Here is a 19,954-nt window from a genome sequence, read left to right as displayed (position 1 = left end):
GAAAATTAAGTACTGTTTCTTCTCTAGTGCTCCATTTCTTAACTGACAGATGGCACATGTAAGTTTGAGCGTAAGAGGCTGTGTGTGTGGTTAAGTGGTAGAGTGCTCGCTGAATGTATGTTTGGGCCTAAGTTTAATATTTTGCACCGCAAAAAAAAATAAATAAACCACACATCCCTGATGTGATGATGAGTTTGTTTATCTCTACCGTCTGATGATGTTTTACACATTAAGATTCAACAAACCAAAATTGGTCCTTTCCATCTATAAATACACACACACACATGCGCACACACACACGTGTGTATTTTTTTCATCTGTTGAACTTTATTTTTAACCTTTTGTCATTTTAGGTAACTAGAAGGAAAGCCAAACAAGAATTGTCTGATGAACTAGAGACTTCTGATAATATACTTTCTGCTGTTGGAAGTGCTGAAAGTAATGGATCTTGCATACCCAGAGGTGGAGATAAAACCTGTCAGAGCACAAAGATGGTTTCTTGTAGTGGCTCTGTCTCACAAGCCACCTTGACCACAGTTTATGATGGGGCCAACAGTGAGTCAATGATGTGTCATAAGTCTGTGTTCAGCACCCTTGAGAACAAAGTTGATACTTTTCACCCATCACTGCTGATAAAAACAGGTGCTGTACAGGATGTTATCCAGCCTAGCAGCCCCATAAATCACGACTGTCAGTCCTCGGTAGAAAGGATGGATGGTAATGTGGAATATATGATGATTAATCTGGAACCAGTTACTCCTGCTTTTGAAAAAAATGTCTGTGTGCCAATACAAACAGAAGTAAATACAGCTGACAAGTCTATAGGCTTTAATTCCGAGCTGGTTAAACAACTATCCCCTGCCTTGAGAATTCAGTATCCTGTGTCTGCATTGGAAAAGGCACAAACACAATGCCCCAGGGACATTCCTCTTCTTGCTATGTCAGAATTAAAAGATAGTAAGTGCCTTCCTGCCTCCTCCGTAAAAAAGGAAGCACATCCTGAAAACCTCTGTCCATCACAGAAAGAGATCCCTCCTCCAACATCGTCAGCTGATGAAGGATCGAGAATAGAGGCACTGTCATTAGTTAAAAGTTATACTTATCCCTTAGCCGGTGATGAAGCAAAATGCCCACAAGCTTCCTTTCTGCAGACTCAGAATGGCTTCAGCATGTCCGTAGGTGAGGTTCTAGAACCATCACAAGTTAAAGTAGTCTCCTTATCAGCTTCTGCTACCCTGGGGGACCAGCAGCCCCTTAACTGTGCTCCAGGAATAAGTAATATATCAGATGGCTCTTCAGACGTAAGGAATAGTGACAACAGTAGTCTAAAACAAGAAAAGGTCTTGCAGACATTAAATTCAGTGTTTCCCAAACAAACTGATCTATCTCTGAATAGGGAGGAGGTTAGCATGGAATTGTCAGGGGAAGATTCTGATATTAATCTGACTCTAACAATATCACCACCTACAAGCCCCAGGGAGGAAATGGTAGCTGGCGAAATTGAACAATCTCAGAGGGCCCCAGTATCAAATTTAAGACTACAGAGTACATCTGAAGAAACGGTTGAACCAGAGGAACGGGTGAGCCTCATAAAAAACAGAGAAATAAATTCAGCTAGCTGTATGTCAGTGTGTCCTGTGGAATCCAGAGAACCATTAAAAAATGAGAGACAGGGTAATTATTTAAAACCAGGAACATGGGTACTTTATAAAGAAAATTATACGCCTGAGGTTGCAGAGGATGTTAATGTTAGCTCTGACTTTCCCTTTGGTCCTCTAATAGAAGAAGTGTCACCAGCCTCTAGTCCTGATCCCATAGTACAAACTGAAAACACAGAATCATCATCTCCATGTTGTTTAAAACTACATAGTACACAGTCTGAGAAAACTAACACGTTCTCCCAGAGTGAGTCAGGAGATTTAACAATACCAGAAACAGAAAGTTCTTTTGTTGTTCCTAAGAAGCCAATGGGGCAAGATGAGTTAACTCAAGTACAAGTGCAGCTCTCAGCTGATATGCCACAGATCCTAACTAAAGGCCCAAGTGAGCACAGTGAGAGTTCATCTTTCTCAGAGAAGGTGCAGAGCTATGGTACAGAGTTAAGTAAGCCTACCTCACCCCCCGAATATGAAGGTAACTTCAATCCTCTTGAAAAACCTGTAGAATGGGGAAATTCATTGCAGGCAAACTGTATGGAGAACGGAAATATGGACATAAAACATGTTGCCTTGAAATCCAATGTATCCTCATACAGCCCTAGAAAAGTCGTTGAAAATAAGTCTTTGACTGACACATTGGTTTCTGTGACCACTGCAAGTAAAATAGTGAATATGTCATTAAAACAGACTCGTTCTAAAAACAAGAAGAATGTCTGTGGCAGTGATGTGAGAACAGAGGCTGATCATAATATAGAGGCTGGGGCAGTGAACTCTGACATCATACAGGCGTATATGCATCCAGAGACCACAAAATGTGTTTCTTCCTCTGGCAGTGCTCAGTGCACCTATTACACAGATCGAGTAAATGTAGCACCAGAGTTTCAAACACAGGAAATACCAGTAGTCAGAATGGCCAGTTTACTTAGGAATATTGGAACTGAATTACATGAAGAAAGCAGAGATCTCAATGCCATCAGCCTTCAGTCTAACTCCATATCTACACAAGGTGAACAAGAAACCATTCATGTGCTGCAGGACACATCAGCATGTGAAGTGAAAGAGCTTTTGAATGGTGGGGTTTTTTCCCAGAATGTTCATTCTTTCCAAAATATAGCAGACATCAGTAAAATTAGCAGTGAAGAGCCTTCTGTTTCCTTTGCCCCAGAATCTGTCGAGTCTTTCCATGGTATCTACAAAGAACATACTATTAATGAAAGCCCTAATATGGGACATGAAACCAAGGCCGAAGCTGAAACACTAAGCAGGGATACAGCGATAAGTGCAAATGCTCCCATGCCCCATGGGCCACTTTCTGGAGACTATGATAATGATGGTCTTGATTGTAAAAACAGCAAATCTGATGTGGAAAATTTGTATACTTCGAAAGGTAATCATGCATGCCAAAAAGATAGTATAAAAGATAGGTGTGACTCTTTCACAAACTTAGACAACAGTGATAGTGACACTTGGACCTACTCTAGCAAAATTTCAGAGCTGGAGTCACACATCCCACCCAGAAACCAGGAGACAGAACTGTGTCCTAATTCAACAAATAGTAAATGTATGCCATGTTATATCCAAATCCCAGATTCCCATGGTAACCCCAGGACTTATGCTAACTTTACTATAACAAAAGAGTTCAAAGATACCACAAGAAAGTTGCATTCCCTGAAGAGGCATCGGGATTTCAGTGCAAACTGCGCCCTGCTCAGCTCCTGGACTAACACCTGGCATGTGACAGATGACATCACTCAGAACACGTTAGACCTGGAGTACTTGCGTTTTGACCATAAGCTAAAGCAAATAATAAAGAAGGGGGGTTCTCAGCAATCCAGCCCTTCCACCATCTTCCCTGAAGAGTCACTCCTCCAAATCTCTGTTGAAACGGTGCCTTCTTCCCAAACACCTGAGGCCTCAGTTCTGCGTCTTCCACCCAAGAGCAGAAGCCCCATTCTGATGACAGTCGCTAGGCGGCAGAGCCATTGCCGAAGAGGCCACTCAGGCAGCCGTCTAGACAGCTCTTCCTCTTTTTGGAAGGAGAAATGTAGTCAAAGTAGAACAAATTCTGAAAGAAGTCAGACTGTTCCGTTCCACCTCAGTAAACTGAAACACAACACTACTTTTAAAGAAGCGAGAAATGATATTTCACTTATTCTACACGAATATGCTGAATTTAATAAGGTAATGAAGAACAGTGACCAAATTGCTTCCCAAGATAAAGAGTTAAGTGTAGCTTCTGCAGAAGCTGTGTCCAAGGAGACATTCCAGCCAAGACAGTGGGTATCCTACAAAGATGTGATCACAGACTTGTGCGCCACTCTGCATATGAAACTAAAAGGAGTTATGAGAGAGGCTTGTAAGAGCCCTTTCTGGTTCTACCTTGTTGAAACAGAAGATAAATCATTCTTTTTAAGAACAAAGGTAAAGTACCAGCTTACTCTACTAATTATCACCTAATTTTACTTTTAGAAATAATAAACTTAGAAGTTTGGACTTAAAAAGAAATGGGATGGTTTGTGGTATTTAGGCTTTAATCTCAGTTTTTATCTCCATACTACATGGCATATGTTGTCAGTAACTCAAGTGGAACAGAAATTCCAACAGGGCAAAAGTGAAAAAGGCTAACTGGTGAATCAGGACAAATGCTGCTGCCTCTCCCAAGTCAGGCTCTCACCGTGGTTACATTAGTTTTCAGAGACCACATTCTTATCATTTATTTTATTTTTTTAAGAAAAATTCTATTCCACGACTATGAAGATGACAGGCTCATTCAGTAAAATGCTGGCCATACAAGCTTGAAGGCATAAGCACATTGATGATACAAAAAGCCTGTAATCCAAACACTGGGAAGAAAGAGGCTGGTGGATCGATCCCTGGGACCCACTGCCCAACCATTCTAGCTAAATAGTTGTAGGTTTGGTGAGAGACCCTATGGCAAATTGGTGGAGATCAATAGAAGAGACCTGATGTCAACTCAGGCCCCTCCATTCATCCATGTGCAAAACACACCAAAATACCTTTTTTATTTATGTATACACTGTAGGAAAGTAGATAATAAAAACTTCTGCAATGAAGGAAGTGAAAAGTAATCTTTGTACCAATTTAGATACATTCTACTAAAGGCTTAGTGCCACAGAGAGAAAAGCAATGTGGGATGGCAAAGGACAAGATGTGGGACACAGTGAAGCAGCAAGGGCAGGGCTGGTCAGCACCACTGGAACACAGTTTACTCTCAAGAAATGAGTTTAGAAAAAAATAAAATGAATTTAGAGACATTAAAGTCACATGGGAAGGCACTAAGCTGTATTATATATAGACGTCATCCTAAGGTCACGGCAAAGACTCTTCTGTTCTTTAGTTTATTTTCAGACAGGGTTTCTCTGTGTGGTCTTGACTGTTCTGGACTCACTTTGTAGACCAGGCTGGCCTCGAACTCACAGCGATCCACGTGCCTTTGCTTCCCTGAGTGCTGGGATTATAGGCGTGCACCACTGCACCCAGCCTTATAATAATATGTCTTAAAAGATAAATAGCAGGGATTGGAGAAGTAGCCCAGCAGTTAACAGTACTTGCTGTTTTGGCACAAGACCTGGAGTCTGTTCCCAGAATCTACACAGTGGCTCATAACTGTCCATAGGCATCCTCTTGTTTTTATATTGAATGTATTGAAAATATTGACAGTATTTCACCATTTGGGCACTGTAATAAAAAGTAACACGTTTGTACAAAGGCACAATTTTTACGCAAGGAAATGAACACATACTAAAATAAATTTGAGAATAGCATGCCTTCAAGAGCATGATGCTTGTTTGTTCCTGACACCTGTAAATCTCAGCACTTGATGCCTGAGTTTGAAGCCAGCCTGCCTCCATACAGGGTGAGATCCTGTCTCTTGAAAACAAAACAATCAAAATACAGTCTTTTTTTTTTTTTTTTTTTTTTTTTTTTTTTTTTTGAGGGGGACAGGAGGTTTCGAGACAGGGTTTCTCTGTGTAGCCTTGGCTGTCTGGACTCACTTTGTAAACCAGGCTGGCCTTGAACTCACAGCAATCCACCTGCCTCTGCCTCCCAGGTGCTGGGATTAAAGGTGTGCGCCACCACTGCCCAGCCAAGTACATACACATTAAAAAAATACATAAATTTTAGAAAATAATGTGTATGTGTGTGTGTTTTTGATGTACTGTTAGATACTTTTGTTTGCTTCACATTGAGATGAGCATGTTGCTGAGCAGCTGGCACTGACCTGGACTCATGATTCTTCCTCAGTCTCCTAAGTGCCAAGAATGTATGCCCCAGCATGCCCAACTGGAGGCGTTGTAAGAGTAGTTGTACCTGGGCATGGCGGCACTTGGGAGGCAGAATCAGCTGCATCTCTGGAAATTTGGGGCCAGACTGGTCTACATAGTTTGTTCCAGGGCAGCTGAAGTTACTAAAAAATAAAATAAAAAAAAAACAAAAAACCAACAACAATGTTCTGGACAAGTATCCTTTTTTACTAACAGCCCTTTTTAAATCTTTCAGAGCATTCTAAAGAAAGGAGGCCATACCGAGATTGAACTTGAGGATTTCTTTCACAAAGAGAATGAGACACTTTTAGTTATCATCAGAAATGAAGACATAATATCACATTTGCACCAAGTAAGTTTGGGATCTCACAATAAGAAAAATGTGTTCTAGGCACTGAGATTGTGTAATATGTCACATCCCCGCTGTTCTGTATAGAGAATAGTTGAACGACACGTCCTTTGGGCCTCTAGTGGGAAGATGCTGGGGCAGTGTACACTGTGACAGACACACTGTAGAACCAATCACCCACATTCTGTAGGGAAGGTTGGTAAACTGTATCAGCTGCATAGGGAGAACTGTGAAAAGATGTACTTGATGTCTTGAGTGTAAGAAAATCATGCTTTAAAAGGACTCATTTGCCTGCTAGGGAGCAAGAATAATTGCTTGTCCCAAGAAGCAACGTGTGGGCACAGCACAGGAGCGTACTTATGTTGCCAGTAGGTAGTAATGGGAGCCTGCTGGTGTTGGCACCACAGGTGAGCTGGAAACAGTGAGTTTATGTGACCAAGTCCCCTGGACTTCAGACATGTTCTTCTGTGAACTGTTTCGAGAGTCCTCCTCAATTAATTTTGATGAGCTAATGACCACTCATGATAAGATGAAAATATTTTTGATTTTATCTTTTTCCAAGACAGGGTTTCTCTGTGTAGCCTTGGCTGTCCTGGACTCACTTTGTAGACCAGGCTGACTTCGAACTCACGGGGATCCACCTGCCACTGCGTCCGGCTGAGATCTGTTCTTTCTGTGTGGCAGAGTTGTCAGTTAGTGGTCCTGGTTGAACACATTTTTTAGTTGCTCATGGTCCTTGAAATCCAGTGCCTACATGTAACTTTCTTCATGGAAATCTTTTTGTGTCTTATAGATTCCTTCTCTCCTGAAATTAAAGCATTTCCCCAGTGTCATCTTTGCTGGAGTGGACAGCCCTGAAGACATTCTGAATGACACCTACCAAGAGCTGTTTCGCTCTGGCGGCTTTGTAGTATCAGATGATGACATATTAGAAAATTTAACATTAGGTTGGTCTTTAACTTTGAAATCTAGTTAGGTCAATTTCTTCTCACCCAATGATACATACTGTTTCATCAAAAAGAAATTAACTCTAAAGAAATCATTTGCCACATATTTAGGGCTTAATTTGTGCCAGTTACTGCACTAAATGTACACAAACACACATACAAAAAGATGTGTTTATTATGTTTGTGAGTGCTCTGTCTTTATGTACACCTGCAGGCCAGGAGAGGGCAGAGAGAGCTCATTATAGACGGTTGGAAGCCACCGTGTGGTTGCTGGGAATTGAACTCAGGACCTCTGGAAGAGCAGACAATGCTCCTAACTGCTGAGACATCTCCAGCCCCACTAAATGCTTTTTTTTTTTTTTTTTTTTTTCCCCCCTTTCCTTTCCTTTTCTTTTCTTTTCTTGAAGACAGGGTTTCTCTGTGTAGCCTTGGCTGTCCTGGACTCACTTTGTAGACCAAGCCTGCCTTTGCCTCCCGACTAATGTAGTAATTCTTTTTTTTTTTTTTTTTTAATGTAGTAATTCTTAACACTTGGCAAGTCAGCAATGTTCTAAGGTGTTTGTTTAAGAATTAGCTCTGTTTCTGATGGTACAGTGTCACTATCTTGTTATCAGCAGAAGTCTTTTTTTTTTTTTTTTTTTTTAATGCTAACAAATGCCATCCTGGTTAATACTGCGAACACTAATAACCCACACCTGCCTTCTGATCACATCACAGCAAGTTAATGCCACTTCTCAATCAGCATGAATTCCTCATGGAAACTAGCTTAACAGAAGCAGTGGACTTCTCCTGCTCTTCTGCCATGTGACTGGGTCAGCCTTGGCTGTAGGTGACCATCATGCTCTTGCCCCTGCGTGGCTCTTTCCATTACAGTGTATCACTAGATAGAACTGGTTTGAGGAGTCCCAGGATATACCTCTCTGAGACGAACATTGCCCAGCCCTGTAAGAGGCAGAATCATGAGTGGTTGCTCATCAGTGACAGTTAATGAACCTTGCATGAACAACAAAAACTAAGACACATTTCTCTTGCTGAATTTATTCTACAGTTCAACTGAAGGAAATTCTCAAAATCCTAGAAAACCTAAATGAAAATGCAAGATGGAAATGGCTACTTCATTACAGAGAAAATAAAAAGCTCAAGGAAGAGCTCAGGTAAATACATGTGGAGAAGGCTGCAAATACCCCAGGCCTGGTCAGAGTGGGCATCACATTACTTCATAAGATTTATGTCTGCTGGTTACCTTTGGATTTTACAGCAGCATTTTGAGTCAGGATCAGAAACGTCCACAGTTAAGTCAGGCTCTGCTTCCATAAGCTGCAGACACACCGTCAACTGTGAGCTTGATGCTAGTGTGGTTTTGGGTACTTCATCATTCATAGGCTGAGGTGTCAGGTACTGGATTTAACCAGGAAGCAAATTGTAATCTAAAGCAGTGACTTAACTGTGTGTGTGTGTGTGGTTTTGCACTTACGTGCATGGAGCCTGTCAGTCTACATCAGGTGTCTTCTGTCCTTGCCCACCTTATTTAAGATAATGTCTGACTGAACCAGGCTGGCCAGTGAGCCTGTCTTGAACCTCAGTGTTGGAGTTAATAGGCATGTGCCATGGCACCTGCTCTTTCTGTGGTGCTGGGATCTCAGGTCCTTGTGCTTATCCATCAGGTTCTTACTGTCCCCAGCATCAACACAGTGATTTTTTTTTTTTTTTTAATTAGCTTTATTTGGCTCAAGAGACCTGGAGCCTATGAGTTTCTGCCCATTCAAAGTGTAACTCCAAGTTCTCTGGAAACAGAAAGGTAGGAAAGGACCTTAAGCTCAGTAGATTAAGAAAGGATAAAATGGACAAGACATTGTTTAAAAGGCACTAGAAGACGCTTTACATGGAACAGTTTCATTCTCACTTCACACCAAGGAGGAACACAGTAATTCCCAGAACAAACGTGACCATGAGCGAAGTACTCGCTATTCTTGACGTTAAACATCCATTCCAACTTTGAGCACTAAGTTATTGAATACTTCCAATACTGCTTTATTCAGACACTAGGAACAAGTAAACAGGAATTGTGTGAGTGCATCAGACCATTAAAGAATGGCCTGGAGAGATTGCTCAGCAGCTACAGCAAGCACTTCCTTGCTTCATCAAGAGTTTGCATGTTAATTAGCATCGATGTTGGGTGACTCACTACCACCTGTAACTCTAGCCTAAGGGATCCACAAGTGTCCTGTTCTGGCCTCTGTGGGTACCTTTAAATCCCTGTGCCGTGTTTACACTAACACTGACATAGAGATATGTAAATTTAAAAACAATAAAGTTTCAGGTTCTTCCTTGGTATGGGACTTAGGAAAGACAGGATCACTAACAAAGGTAGGCATAGTGAACAGTGCAGAGCAGACTGGAGGGTGTGGCCAGAAACCCACAGAGGATCTTGACCTTTTTTAAAATTGTGTATATGGCTGAGTTGACTGCATATCTGTACCACATGAATGCTGAAGCCTTGAACAATTATGAGCCACCATATGGCTGTTGCGGATCAAACCTGGGTCCTAGGGAAGAGCAGCCAGTGCTCTTAACAGCTAAGTCATCTCTCCATCCCCAGCTAATGAACATTTTAGAGGAAAAGCTTAACATCAGTAATAACCATGTATTAACGCTGTCAGGTACAAACCTATAGGTTAGTAAATTTAAAGAACTAAAGACAGACTTTTCTCTAGGCGGAAGAAAAATAGGATGAGTAAAGATTTTTATGGAGGTGAGAAATAAAAATTCTGGCTACTGATTAGTTTCACTGAGATTAGTGATCTGACCAGACTTAAGTAAGTTAGACCTATTGCTATCGGCATGGCAACACACAATGTAATCTCAGTGCTAAGGGCAGGAGCAGAGGGAAGTCTCAAGCTGAAGGCCAAAACACTTTCCCCCACTCGTAAGAAAGATGTTGGTTTACATATAATTAGTGCAAAAATCCACTAAGACCAGTGAAAAAGCAGTTGTGTGACTGCCTGAGAACTTTTAAGAACCTTCAGTTGAGAGCATGCATGCTTGAGATGGCAGCAGCTACACAGGTTGTGGCCGTGTCTGCAGTCTTTTGGGTTTTTTTTGTTTGTTTGTTTTTGCTTTTTTGTTTGTTTGTTTGTTTTTCGAGACAGGGTTTCTCTGTGTAGCCTTGGCCATCCTGGACTCACTTTGTCAACCAGGCTGGCCTCGCCTCGAACTCACAGCGATCCGCCTGCCTCTGCCTCCCGAGTGCTGGGATTAAAGGCATGCACCACCACGCCCGGCTCCAGTCTTTTGTTTTTTGAGACAGGGTTTCTCTGTAGCCTTGGCTGTTTTGGCCTCCCCTTTGTAGACCAGGCTGGCCTCCCCCTCCCGAGTGCTGGGATTACAGGCATGCGCCACTGTGCCCGGCTCAGTCTGTATTTTTCAAAGGTGGTGGTGGTGTAATAAATCAGGACAGTGCATGCATGGTGGCCATTATGTCATGAAAAAGAACATAAAAAAGGACAGGCTATTTGTGGGGGTGGGGGGGTGTTGTTTCTGAGACAGAGTTTCTCTGTATAACCTTGGTAGAACCAGGCTGGCCTCAAACTCAGAAATCTGTCTCCACAAGTGCTGCCATTACAGGTGTGCACCCAGCTCCTGGCCAAGTGTTTCAACACAATTAGTTTAAGTGGAAGCAGAACTAGAAAGAAAACCTGAGTTCCTAGCACCCATATTGGGTGGTTCAAACTGCCTGTAACTCTAGATCCAGGGGACCAGACACCGTCTTTCCTAAGGCCCACAGATACATGATTTTAAACGAATGTTTTTTTGTTTTAATGAAACCAAGAAAAGCTACTAACATTTCTTTCTATATTCCAGGGTAGATTCAATTGCACATAAAAAGAACTTAATTCTGAAATCGTATCAGAGTGTAAATATCATTGAATTGCTTCATTATCACAACTGTGACCTTCCATCATCAACAAAAGCTGAGAGTTTGAAATGCTTGCTAAATCTTCAAATTCAACATATCAGTGCTAGGTTTGCTGTCTTCCTAACAGGTAAATTTAATCTGAGCTCTAATCATTGCTTAGCTAATGCTAAAACAGGACAGCTATAGAAATATCCTAAGTAGTTACTGAATGCCTTAGATAAACAGGAGTAGCACCTATAGCTGGTCAAGTGCAATGTGTTTTCACAGATGCCCAGTGAGTCCAGAGGATTACCACCAAGGAGTGATGTGTTTCTCTAGTTAATAGTCTAATCAGTGTTCTCAGGCAATACACATACACTTTTCTACTTTAATCACACCTCCTGTGAGCCTTATCTGGGCTGCCTGGTTTACTCTCCAACCCCTGTGTCTCTGCCCTTAGTCTTAATTTTTCTTCTCATTTTAATGAATTCTGCTACCTTGACAGTTTTTTTTTTTTAAATCTGTTACAGACAAGCCCACAGTGACCACAGAAGTCTTTGAGAATAATGGAATCCTTGTTACAGATGTAAACTACTTCACTGAAAATATACAAAAGATAGCAGCTCCATTTAGGAGTAGCTATTGGTAAGAACTGTTAGTAAAACTCCCCTCCCTCCCCATGAAAGCTGGAGTTAATGGCAGTAGCCACTGCCACTGAGGGAAAGTGTTCAAAATCTGCTCTTAAAAGTTATTTTCTTTTGCCTGTGATTATAACAAGTGAGACTGACCAACCTGCGTAACATCAGGCCAGTCATGTCACTTCCATCCAGCCAGGGTTGGGCACGGGAGACAGTATAATGTATGATGCATAGGACTTTCCCACTAGATACAGTTGTCCCAGTTGTATTTCTTGGTCATTTTGTCTTACCAATTTTGTATTCCTACAGGTGACTTTGGAGTTGAGGCTAGATATGGAGGACACCAACAATAAACTAGAGTTTTCCTGGGTCTGAAAAACTCGAAATACATACAAATAATCCTGATTTGAAAAATCCATGTTTCGTTTTTCATACTTGCGCTAATGTCTCATTTCATCACGGACCATAGTTGCCATTAGCTTTGGATTACAATGTTGAATATTGCTGTAAATTATTTTCAGTCTACATAATGCCTCCAGAACTGTAAGTTGAGCTTAATGTTAAGACTTTCACATGTTTACTTAGCTAAAGCAAAGTATTTTGACAAATAGCTGTTTTTGCGTGTGGTCAGAGGCTTATGAAGTGCATGTTTCAAAGGTTTCACCACACTATAGAAAGTATAATCTGTAATGGTTTTGCTGTTATATAAGAAACACTACATGGGCTGGAGAAATGGCTCAGCTGTTAAAGGCTAGGCTCACAACCATAAATACAAGAAACACTACAAAGAAACAGGTTTTTCATAAATGACAAAATTTATACACTTTTCCACTTGGGTTTTTTTTAATGCACTACAAAAATCAGTCTGAGGAAGAAATCCTTTATTTATGATATTAGAAATTTCTTAAGTCTTTAAAATACAAACAAGAAAAAAACCATTTGTACACTATCTATTTGGAACAAAGACTTTTATATCTAGTTTGGGGTTTTTTGTTTTGTGTGTGTGTGGTTTTTTTTTTTTTTTTTTTTTTTTTTTTTTTTTAAATAAAGACAATTAAAATGCAGTTGCTCATGCTGTGATTTCAATGTATGTGCAGTGCCTCGGCAAGATTTAGGCCACTCATCAGAATGCCTTTAATAAGATCTTTGGGGTTCTACTTTCTTCCCCTAAATAGTAACTCATGCTTTTTGCTTCCTAAAGCCAAGGACACTGAGCTGCATGATGCAGAAGGAAAGCATTAACTTAGGTGGTAGAGTCTCACTCTGAATATGGGCAGCAGAGCTGAGGTCAGGAAGCAAAGGAGGAAGGTGACAGCAGCACCAATCTGACTGGTAACTCCACCTCTTACAGTACACTGTACCTTCCCTGCTACTGCAGGCTGTACTCCCAAACTACGGACCAGAACACAAGGTACTGGTTTCAGCACAGCAATGAGGGAGGAGAATGGGAAGGACACCTACTGAGATCACCAATGAGCCTGCTAATTATAGTAAGAATAAAATGTAGCCCAGTAGCGGTGGCGCAGGCCTTTAATCCCAGTACTCAGGAGGCGGAGGCAGGTGGATCCCTGTGCGTTTGAGGCCAGCCTGGTCTACAAAGCAAGTCCAGAACAGCCAAGGCTACACAGAAATACCCTTTCTCAATAACCAAAAGGAAAAAAAAAAAAAAATGTAACTACTCATAGTGAAGCCAGGAAATTACTCCCAACCAAATCTAGTTGGATCCTAAAGGCAGTGTACCCTGGTTGTGCTGTGGTCCTCACAAGCAGGACATGAACAGACAATACCAAAAGCAGTGGTTTCCAGAGTTTGGCTTTATTTTGCAGTACAGAAATCATTTGGAGCCATTTTAAGACAGACATCATTGAAATCGAGGCTCTGTCAAATCAATACTGCATTGCAGCTTGGTCCATTGAAGAAGCCATACCTGGGAAAAAGGTGCTTCTATATTTTACCTGCTTTACCGTGAGGTTCCTTTCTCCTTTCTCAGAAATTGTAGTAGGTTAAAATACTGGCATCCTCCGAACAACTCCTAAGTCTTAAGTTTGGTTAAGAGTTTACACCCACATAGACAAAACGTGGCTCTACTATTTTGGGCCCTGCTGTAATACTTGACATAACAAAATAGAGAAAACCTTGAGTGATTTCCCAAACCAAAGGATATTCAATTTAGACTCCCAGCATCACGATGGCAAAGTGTGTGGGTCCAGCAGAGTCATACAATCGCAAAGGCTACACTGATTAAAAGTTCTCTGTCCAGACCAATATTTGTTTAGAACAGCTCCTTCACTAGAAGAAATCCAGTCTGGTTACAGAACCAACAAATTCTGACTAGCCATTCCATGAAAACAAGTTAATACATGATATTAGAAAAGTGAAGGGAATGAGTATTCACTGGTATAGCACTCTTCAATCTCCATTTTGATCATAAAAGCAGGGCTTACAATATTGATTTCATACAATACACATTATTTCAGTTTGTCCTAATTATGTCATCTGTACTGCTGTTAGTCTTCCCCATAAATGTCATTCTTCTTGCGCTTCATTTCTTCAAAGTCAAACTCAGATCCTGTCATCCTCTTATAGATATCTTTAATGTCATCACAGGTTGTCTCAAAGTGAGTGGTAGCATCATAGGCACGGGAAATAAAGATCTGGAAGTAAGAACAGACTTCAGACTACTTACGGGCGTTTCCCCCAATAAAGACTAGTAACATCCTTTTCAAATCACCACACTCACCTGGCTTTCTGTTCCCAAATCTTTGGGTACAAAGAGGTCACTGATGCTGACAAATCTATATATGGGGAGAAACAAGTCAGTATCACCGTTTCGCCTTAATTTCTAGGGCAAAAGCATAAGACTGACAAGGTGAGGTATTCTAAGGAGTCACAGCAGCCAATGGCATGGCGTGTCTTACTCTCAGAATTACCTGACCATGCAGCAGAGACCAACACCTGTTTTGACTTTAGCTGGCATGAATGAGCACAATACTCACTTCTGTTCAATTGGCTCCAAGAGCTCCAAAGCTGGTCTGATTTCTTTCTCTGGTTCCTTGGTCTCCACAGTCGTACTCACAATGGCAATATACTTGCCCTGTGCTGCCACATTATGTGCAAAGGAGATCATGCAAACATAGATGTCTAGAAGTAAATAACAATATATACCTTGACATTTGTAAACTTTGGGCACAAGTGAAACTCACATGGCTTCACTTCACTATAAATTAACTGAAATTTCTCTTAATGACATTATGGTTTAGATATAAAATGTCACCCAAGATAGACTCATACTTTGAAGGAGTGGTGCTCTTGACAGGTGAGTGGATGCTGAAAGTGCCAATCTCATCAACCCATTAATGAGTTCAGAACTGAATGGGCTGTTAGGGAATAGGGACTAGCACAACAATTCTCAGCCTTCCCAATGCCATGACCCTTTAATACAACCTCCTCATGTCGTAACCCCCAACCATAAGATGACTTTTGTTGTTACTAAATAATTAATCATGCTACTGTTAAGAGAAGTAATGTGAAAAGGCCATTCAACCCCTGAAGGGATCACGGCCCATGGGTTGAGAACCACTCCAGCAGGGAAAACATAGGTCATTTGTGTGCATGTCTTTGAGGGGTATATTCTTGTGCCCAAGACCCTAGTTCCCATGAAGTAAGCAGACATTGTTGCCACATACTCCCATTGTCACAATACTCTGCCCTGAGTCAACTGACCATACTGCAAACATGAGCCAAAAATCTATCCTCCTCTAGGGTAGTTTTCCCATAGAGAAGCTCACTAAAACCTTAAGAGACTGATGATGTATGTGACTGCAAACTGCTAAACTAGGAATTAACTGCCCTCTGATATTGCTCAGATCAATGTGTGGTAGTCTACATGGTCACACAACAACAACAAAAACTTAAGGTGCCACTAGAGCCTGCATTTGCTAAGGTTCTGAATAGCTAAAAGGATTTATTATTTATTTGATTGGTTTGGTTTCTTTGTGTCCTGGAATTCAATGAGGACCAGGCTGGCCTCAAACTCAAGAGATTCACCTGCCTCTGCCTCCTGAGTGCTGGGATTAATTAGATGCTTACCGCCGGCGGAAGTACTGATCTGATTTCCTCCTTTACTTACTGAAAAATTAATACTTACAGATTATAATTATTTTGTGTTTAAATAAACTGATATAATTCGTGACACTAAATTCAATGTATTTACCACTATTCTAAGTATAATTTCAAGTGTAGAAATAAATTTTGACATTTTTCACAGGTCTAAGAATCTGGTGAGAATCACTCAAAATCTGTCCTGCCAGACGTGGCGCATGCCTTTAATGCCAGCACTTGGGAGGCAGAGGCAGGTGGGTCCCTGTGAGTTCAAGGTCAGCCTGGTCTACAAAGTGAGTTCAGGATAGCCAAGACTACACAGAGAAGCCCTGTCTCCACAATGACATAGAATCAGCTAAAACACAGTGGCATCAGTTGAACAAGTGGGAGCTGGAAGCTGCCAGAGCTCATCCATGCACTCCGTTTATTCTAGAAAGGAACTCAAGGTTCCAGGTAATGGATACACGGCTCAGATCATTTCAGTGCACTGCTGCTAGAAGGACCACATCTGGCTTCCCAGGTCAGCTTCCCATATCAAAGGAAAGTGTAACTTATCTTTGCTACTTTGTGGGTTCTTGTTTTTGTCACCCTTTATCCACGCACACCCCTCCAGTTTCACCCCTTAACACTAGATAGGAGAGAAACAGGATAGAGAGGAATTTGGAAAATCCTTCCATCTCATTTCTGGTAGCTGATCTTTGCTACTTTGTGGTTTCTTTTTTTTCCCACCTTTTATTCCCTGGTTTCACCCCCTAACATTAAATAGGAGAAAAACAGAAGAAATAAAATCTCTGAATCTAATTTCTTCCCCTTTGTTTCTTCTTTGACCACCTCTATTAGCAAACCACAACTAATCTCCCCTAAACAATCAACAACCACCCACCTTGCCTACTGGGGTTCTAGTATTTATACACCCTCTGAAAAGTTCCCAGAATCCCACAATCACAGGAACTATCGGCAGCTGGCAAAACCATGCCTCTGCTGGAACATGAGGCAAATCATGGTCAGTTGCTGCAGACAGACAACGCAGCCTCGTTCATATCCCTACACCTGGGATTAAATCAAAGGCACATTCTCATAACATTCCTGTGGGGTTTTTTCTTTTCTGTTTTTTAAACAAAAACTCGAAAATTATCTACATGAAAGTCTTTACTATAGCTCGAAGTAAAGGCAGGATTCTGGGTGAAAACACTAAGAAGGTTCACAAAATTCCACCCTCATCTGCTGTTCGTTGAAACTCACCTGACTTCCGGTTGACTTGGTTCTGTGGAATGATGATCTGGCAGGAGTTGGCATCATTGGTGTTCTTGATAGGGTGGCTAAGGATGCAGATCACTCTGATGACCTGGCCCACTTTTTCAACCCGATCTTTTACATAGCTCGGATCACAGATGAGCTGCTTACAGCGAGCGATCTATATAACAAAACATGTAATGGGTTATTATAAAGAAGATATGGTGTGAATAAAAGAGAAGAACAAAACAGACATGGAGACGTGACGGTGTGTCCCAAGTGTATGCATTAGAGGGTTACGCTCTGTCCTAAAGGTACCCTGAATCCTATCGCCTGAATCCCATAATAACTAAAATCATGAAAAAAAAAAAAAAAAAAAAGACTACAGCAGTCAAAATGGTGTGGTGCCTGGTACTGGCACAAAGACAGGTATGGAGGTCAAAGGAACATACTTTTAAGTATTGACAAACCAATTAAGGGATAAGGAAATTCTTATAAACCTCTAAAGCACACCTGTAATCTCACACTTAGATGCAGAGGGACGATCAAAAGTTTAAGGCCAACCTGTTTGTAATTGAGGTCAGTGAGGGCTACCTGCATAAGATACTCAGAAACACAGAACAAAACCACTGTGCTGGTAAAACTGTATCCATATGTTAAAAAAGTAAACCCAAAACCATACATAAAAAAGTACAATTATAAAAATTCTTAAGAAGAAAGATGAGCTGGACGGTGGTGGCAGGCAGTGGTGGTGCAGGCCTTCAATCCCAGCACTCGGCAGGCAGAGGTAGGCAGATCTAAGTTCAAAGCCAGCCTGTCCAGGACTGCCAGGGCTACACAGAGAAACTGTCTTGAAAAACAAAACAAAAACACATAAGGAAAAAGGTTTATTTATTATAATAATTTCGCAGTGATTTTTGTAACACACCGAAGTCTCACAAACTGGACTTCATGAGAAGGTAAATTTTGTATTAGTAGGTATTAAACTTTTAAGTCAATTAAGAAAAGTAAACATAAATATTTGTAAATAATATACATGATAAGGGATTAATACCCAAAGTATATCAAGAACTGCTAAAATTCAGCAATTTTTTTTTAAAAAGCTGGTTTAAAAATGAGCAAAAATCAGACTGGAGAGATGGCTTAGAGGTTAAGAGCACTGGCTGTTCTTCCAAAGGTCCTTAGTTCAATCCCCAGCAACCACATGGTGTCTCGTAACCATCTGTAATGAGATCTGGTACTCTCTTCTGGCCTGCTAGCTCGTATGTAGGCTGAATACTGTATAAATAATAAATTAAAAAAAAAAAAAAAAAAAAAAAAGCAAAAGAGGCCAGGCATCGTGGCACACACCTTTAGTCCCAGCAATCAGGAGGCAGAAGCAGGCAAATTTCTGTGAGTTCAAGGCCAGCCTAGTCTACAGAGCAAGTTCCAGGACAGCCAGAGCTACAAAGAGAAACCTTGTCTGGAACAAAAAATAAAAAGGCAAAGAATCTGAATAGACATTCCTCCAGAGTACAAATGGCCACGGAGCACATCACTAAGCACCAGTGATCCCTATTAGGATGGCTATTACCCAGAGAGAAGGGGATATCAGGACATGTTCACTCTTATGAGAATGCAACCTATGGCTCATGTCACAGTATGGCAATTTCTCAAAAAGCACACAAAATTACTGTATAACCCAGCTCTTCAACCTCTTGGTAAATAACCGAAAAAATTGAAGGCAAGTTCTTGAAGGAATTATTTTGTACACCCCAGTGCTCATAACAGCATCACTCAACTATTTGGGAAAAAGTAATTTGTAATTTAAATTTCAGTGTTTATATTGGTTTAAAAAGTGTACTGTGCTGAGCCTGCAAAGTCTAAGGTCCTAGATTCTTTCCCAAGCACCACCAAAAGAAACTTCACATCACCAACAACTATTATCTTTGTAAGTTCCTAACTATTGAAATATAGGTAAACGTTTAAACTAGCTTTGTCAATAATCAATATAATGTTTTCCTTGGGCACTTGCAAGTATTCAGAAGTCAGTCAAATCCTGACTCTACTTTTACTTCAAAAGATTACTTTTAGCCTGCCATGTGTCCTAGCAGGATGTAAATAATCAGTATATGGTGTAACACTGTCAACAGATGTGCCGCCATATGAAGGCTTAGAGGCATGACAGATGTATTACAGCCACTTCTGTTTCCCATCAAAACCCTGAAATAACACAGCTGAATGGAAATAAAAAGAAGAGCAGAAAGGAAGGAGGGAGAAACAAAACCCCTATAATAAAAAGAACTTTAAACAATGAGAAAGAAGAGTGTGTGTATGTGCCTGTATCCAGGACATAAAATCCATGTCCACACCACATCAAGTAGTTAGCAGACAGCACATTTTCCTCACGAGGATAGTTATTTACCTCTCCTTCAGATTTTACGCCAACCACTTTTCCATTTTCTACAATGATTTCTTCAATTGGTTTATTCAACATGTAGGTACCTCCATATATGGCACTTAACCTAAGGGGAAAAAATCAGTTATAATTCACAGTTGGTTGTGCACACATTTAATCCCAGTATTCAGGAGGCTCAGACAGGCATATTGCTGTGAGTTCGAGGCCAGCCTGGTCTCCAAAGTGAGTCCAGGACAGCTGAGGCTACACAGAGAAACCTTCTTTAAAAACCAACAAACAAACAAAAAAGAATTGTTAAAACACCCCTTCTTAAATCTAAGTGAATTATAGTACCTAGCAGTTAAAGGTGCTGGGCCATAAACAAATAATTAAGACATTAAAGTTTGAGGGAGAACTACTGGGAAGAAATAGTTTGAGAGGGGTGAGAAAAAGGGTGGCTTGGTGTAGAC

General features: G+C 40.9%; 3 protein-coding genes across 6 annotated transcripts in view; 1 reads left to right on the top strand and 2 right to left on the bottom strand.

Moving 5' to 3' along the window:
• Positions 1 to 11,881, top strand: part of Tasor2 (transcription activation suppressor family member 2) — a 52,282-nt gene extending 40,401 nt beyond the window's left edge. Inside the window, exons 14-19 of the mRNA XM_051151437.1 lie at positions 354 to 4,079; positions 6,180 to 6,296; positions 7,087 to 7,240; positions 8,289 to 8,394; positions 11,102 to 11,283; positions 11,666 to 11,881. Of these exons, the coding sequence (XP_051007394.1) occupies positions 354 to 4,079; positions 6,180 to 6,296; positions 7,087 to 7,240; positions 8,289 to 8,394; positions 11,102 to 11,283; positions 11,666 to 11,784 (4,404 nt within the window). The 3' untranslated portion in view covers positions 11,785 to 11,881. The remainder of the gene's footprint in view (positions 1 to 353; positions 4,080 to 6,179; positions 6,297 to 7,086; positions 7,241 to 8,288; positions 8,395 to 11,101; positions 11,284 to 11,665) is intronic.
• Positions 1 to 19,954, bottom strand: part of LOC127194016 (3-alpha-hydroxysteroid dehydrogenase) — a 1,235,587-nt gene that overhangs the window by 648,696 nt on the left and 566,937 nt on the right. The gene's annotated exons all lie outside the window — the stretch shown is intronic.
• The window catches only part of Gdi2 (GDP dissociation inhibitor 2), a 30,426-nt gene continuing 24,496 nt past the window's right edge, over positions 14,025 to 19,954 (bottom strand). The window contains exons 7-11 of the mRNA XM_051151408.1: positions 19,512 to 19,611; positions 17,117 to 17,288; positions 14,770 to 14,914; positions 14,514 to 14,568; positions 14,025 to 14,427 (exon numbers count right to left, since the gene is read on the bottom strand). Coding sequence (XP_051007365.1) covers positions 14,281 to 14,427; positions 14,514 to 14,568; positions 14,770 to 14,914; positions 17,117 to 17,288; positions 19,512 to 19,611 — 619 coding nt within the window. The 3' untranslated portion in view covers positions 14,025 to 14,280. The remainder of the gene's footprint in view (positions 14,428 to 14,513; positions 14,569 to 14,769; positions 14,915 to 17,116; positions 17,289 to 19,511; positions 19,612 to 19,954) is intronic.

The sequence above is a fragment of the Acomys russatus genome, chromosome 9 (assembly GCF_903995435.1).
Source record: "Acomys russatus chromosome 9, mAcoRus1.1, whole genome shotgun sequence".
Lineage (NCBI taxonomy): Eukaryota > Metazoa > Chordata > Mammalia > Rodentia > Muridae > Acomys > Acomys russatus.
The sequence above is the reverse complement of the archived record's forward strand: the minus strand, read 5'-3'. Positions and strand labels throughout refer to the sequence as shown.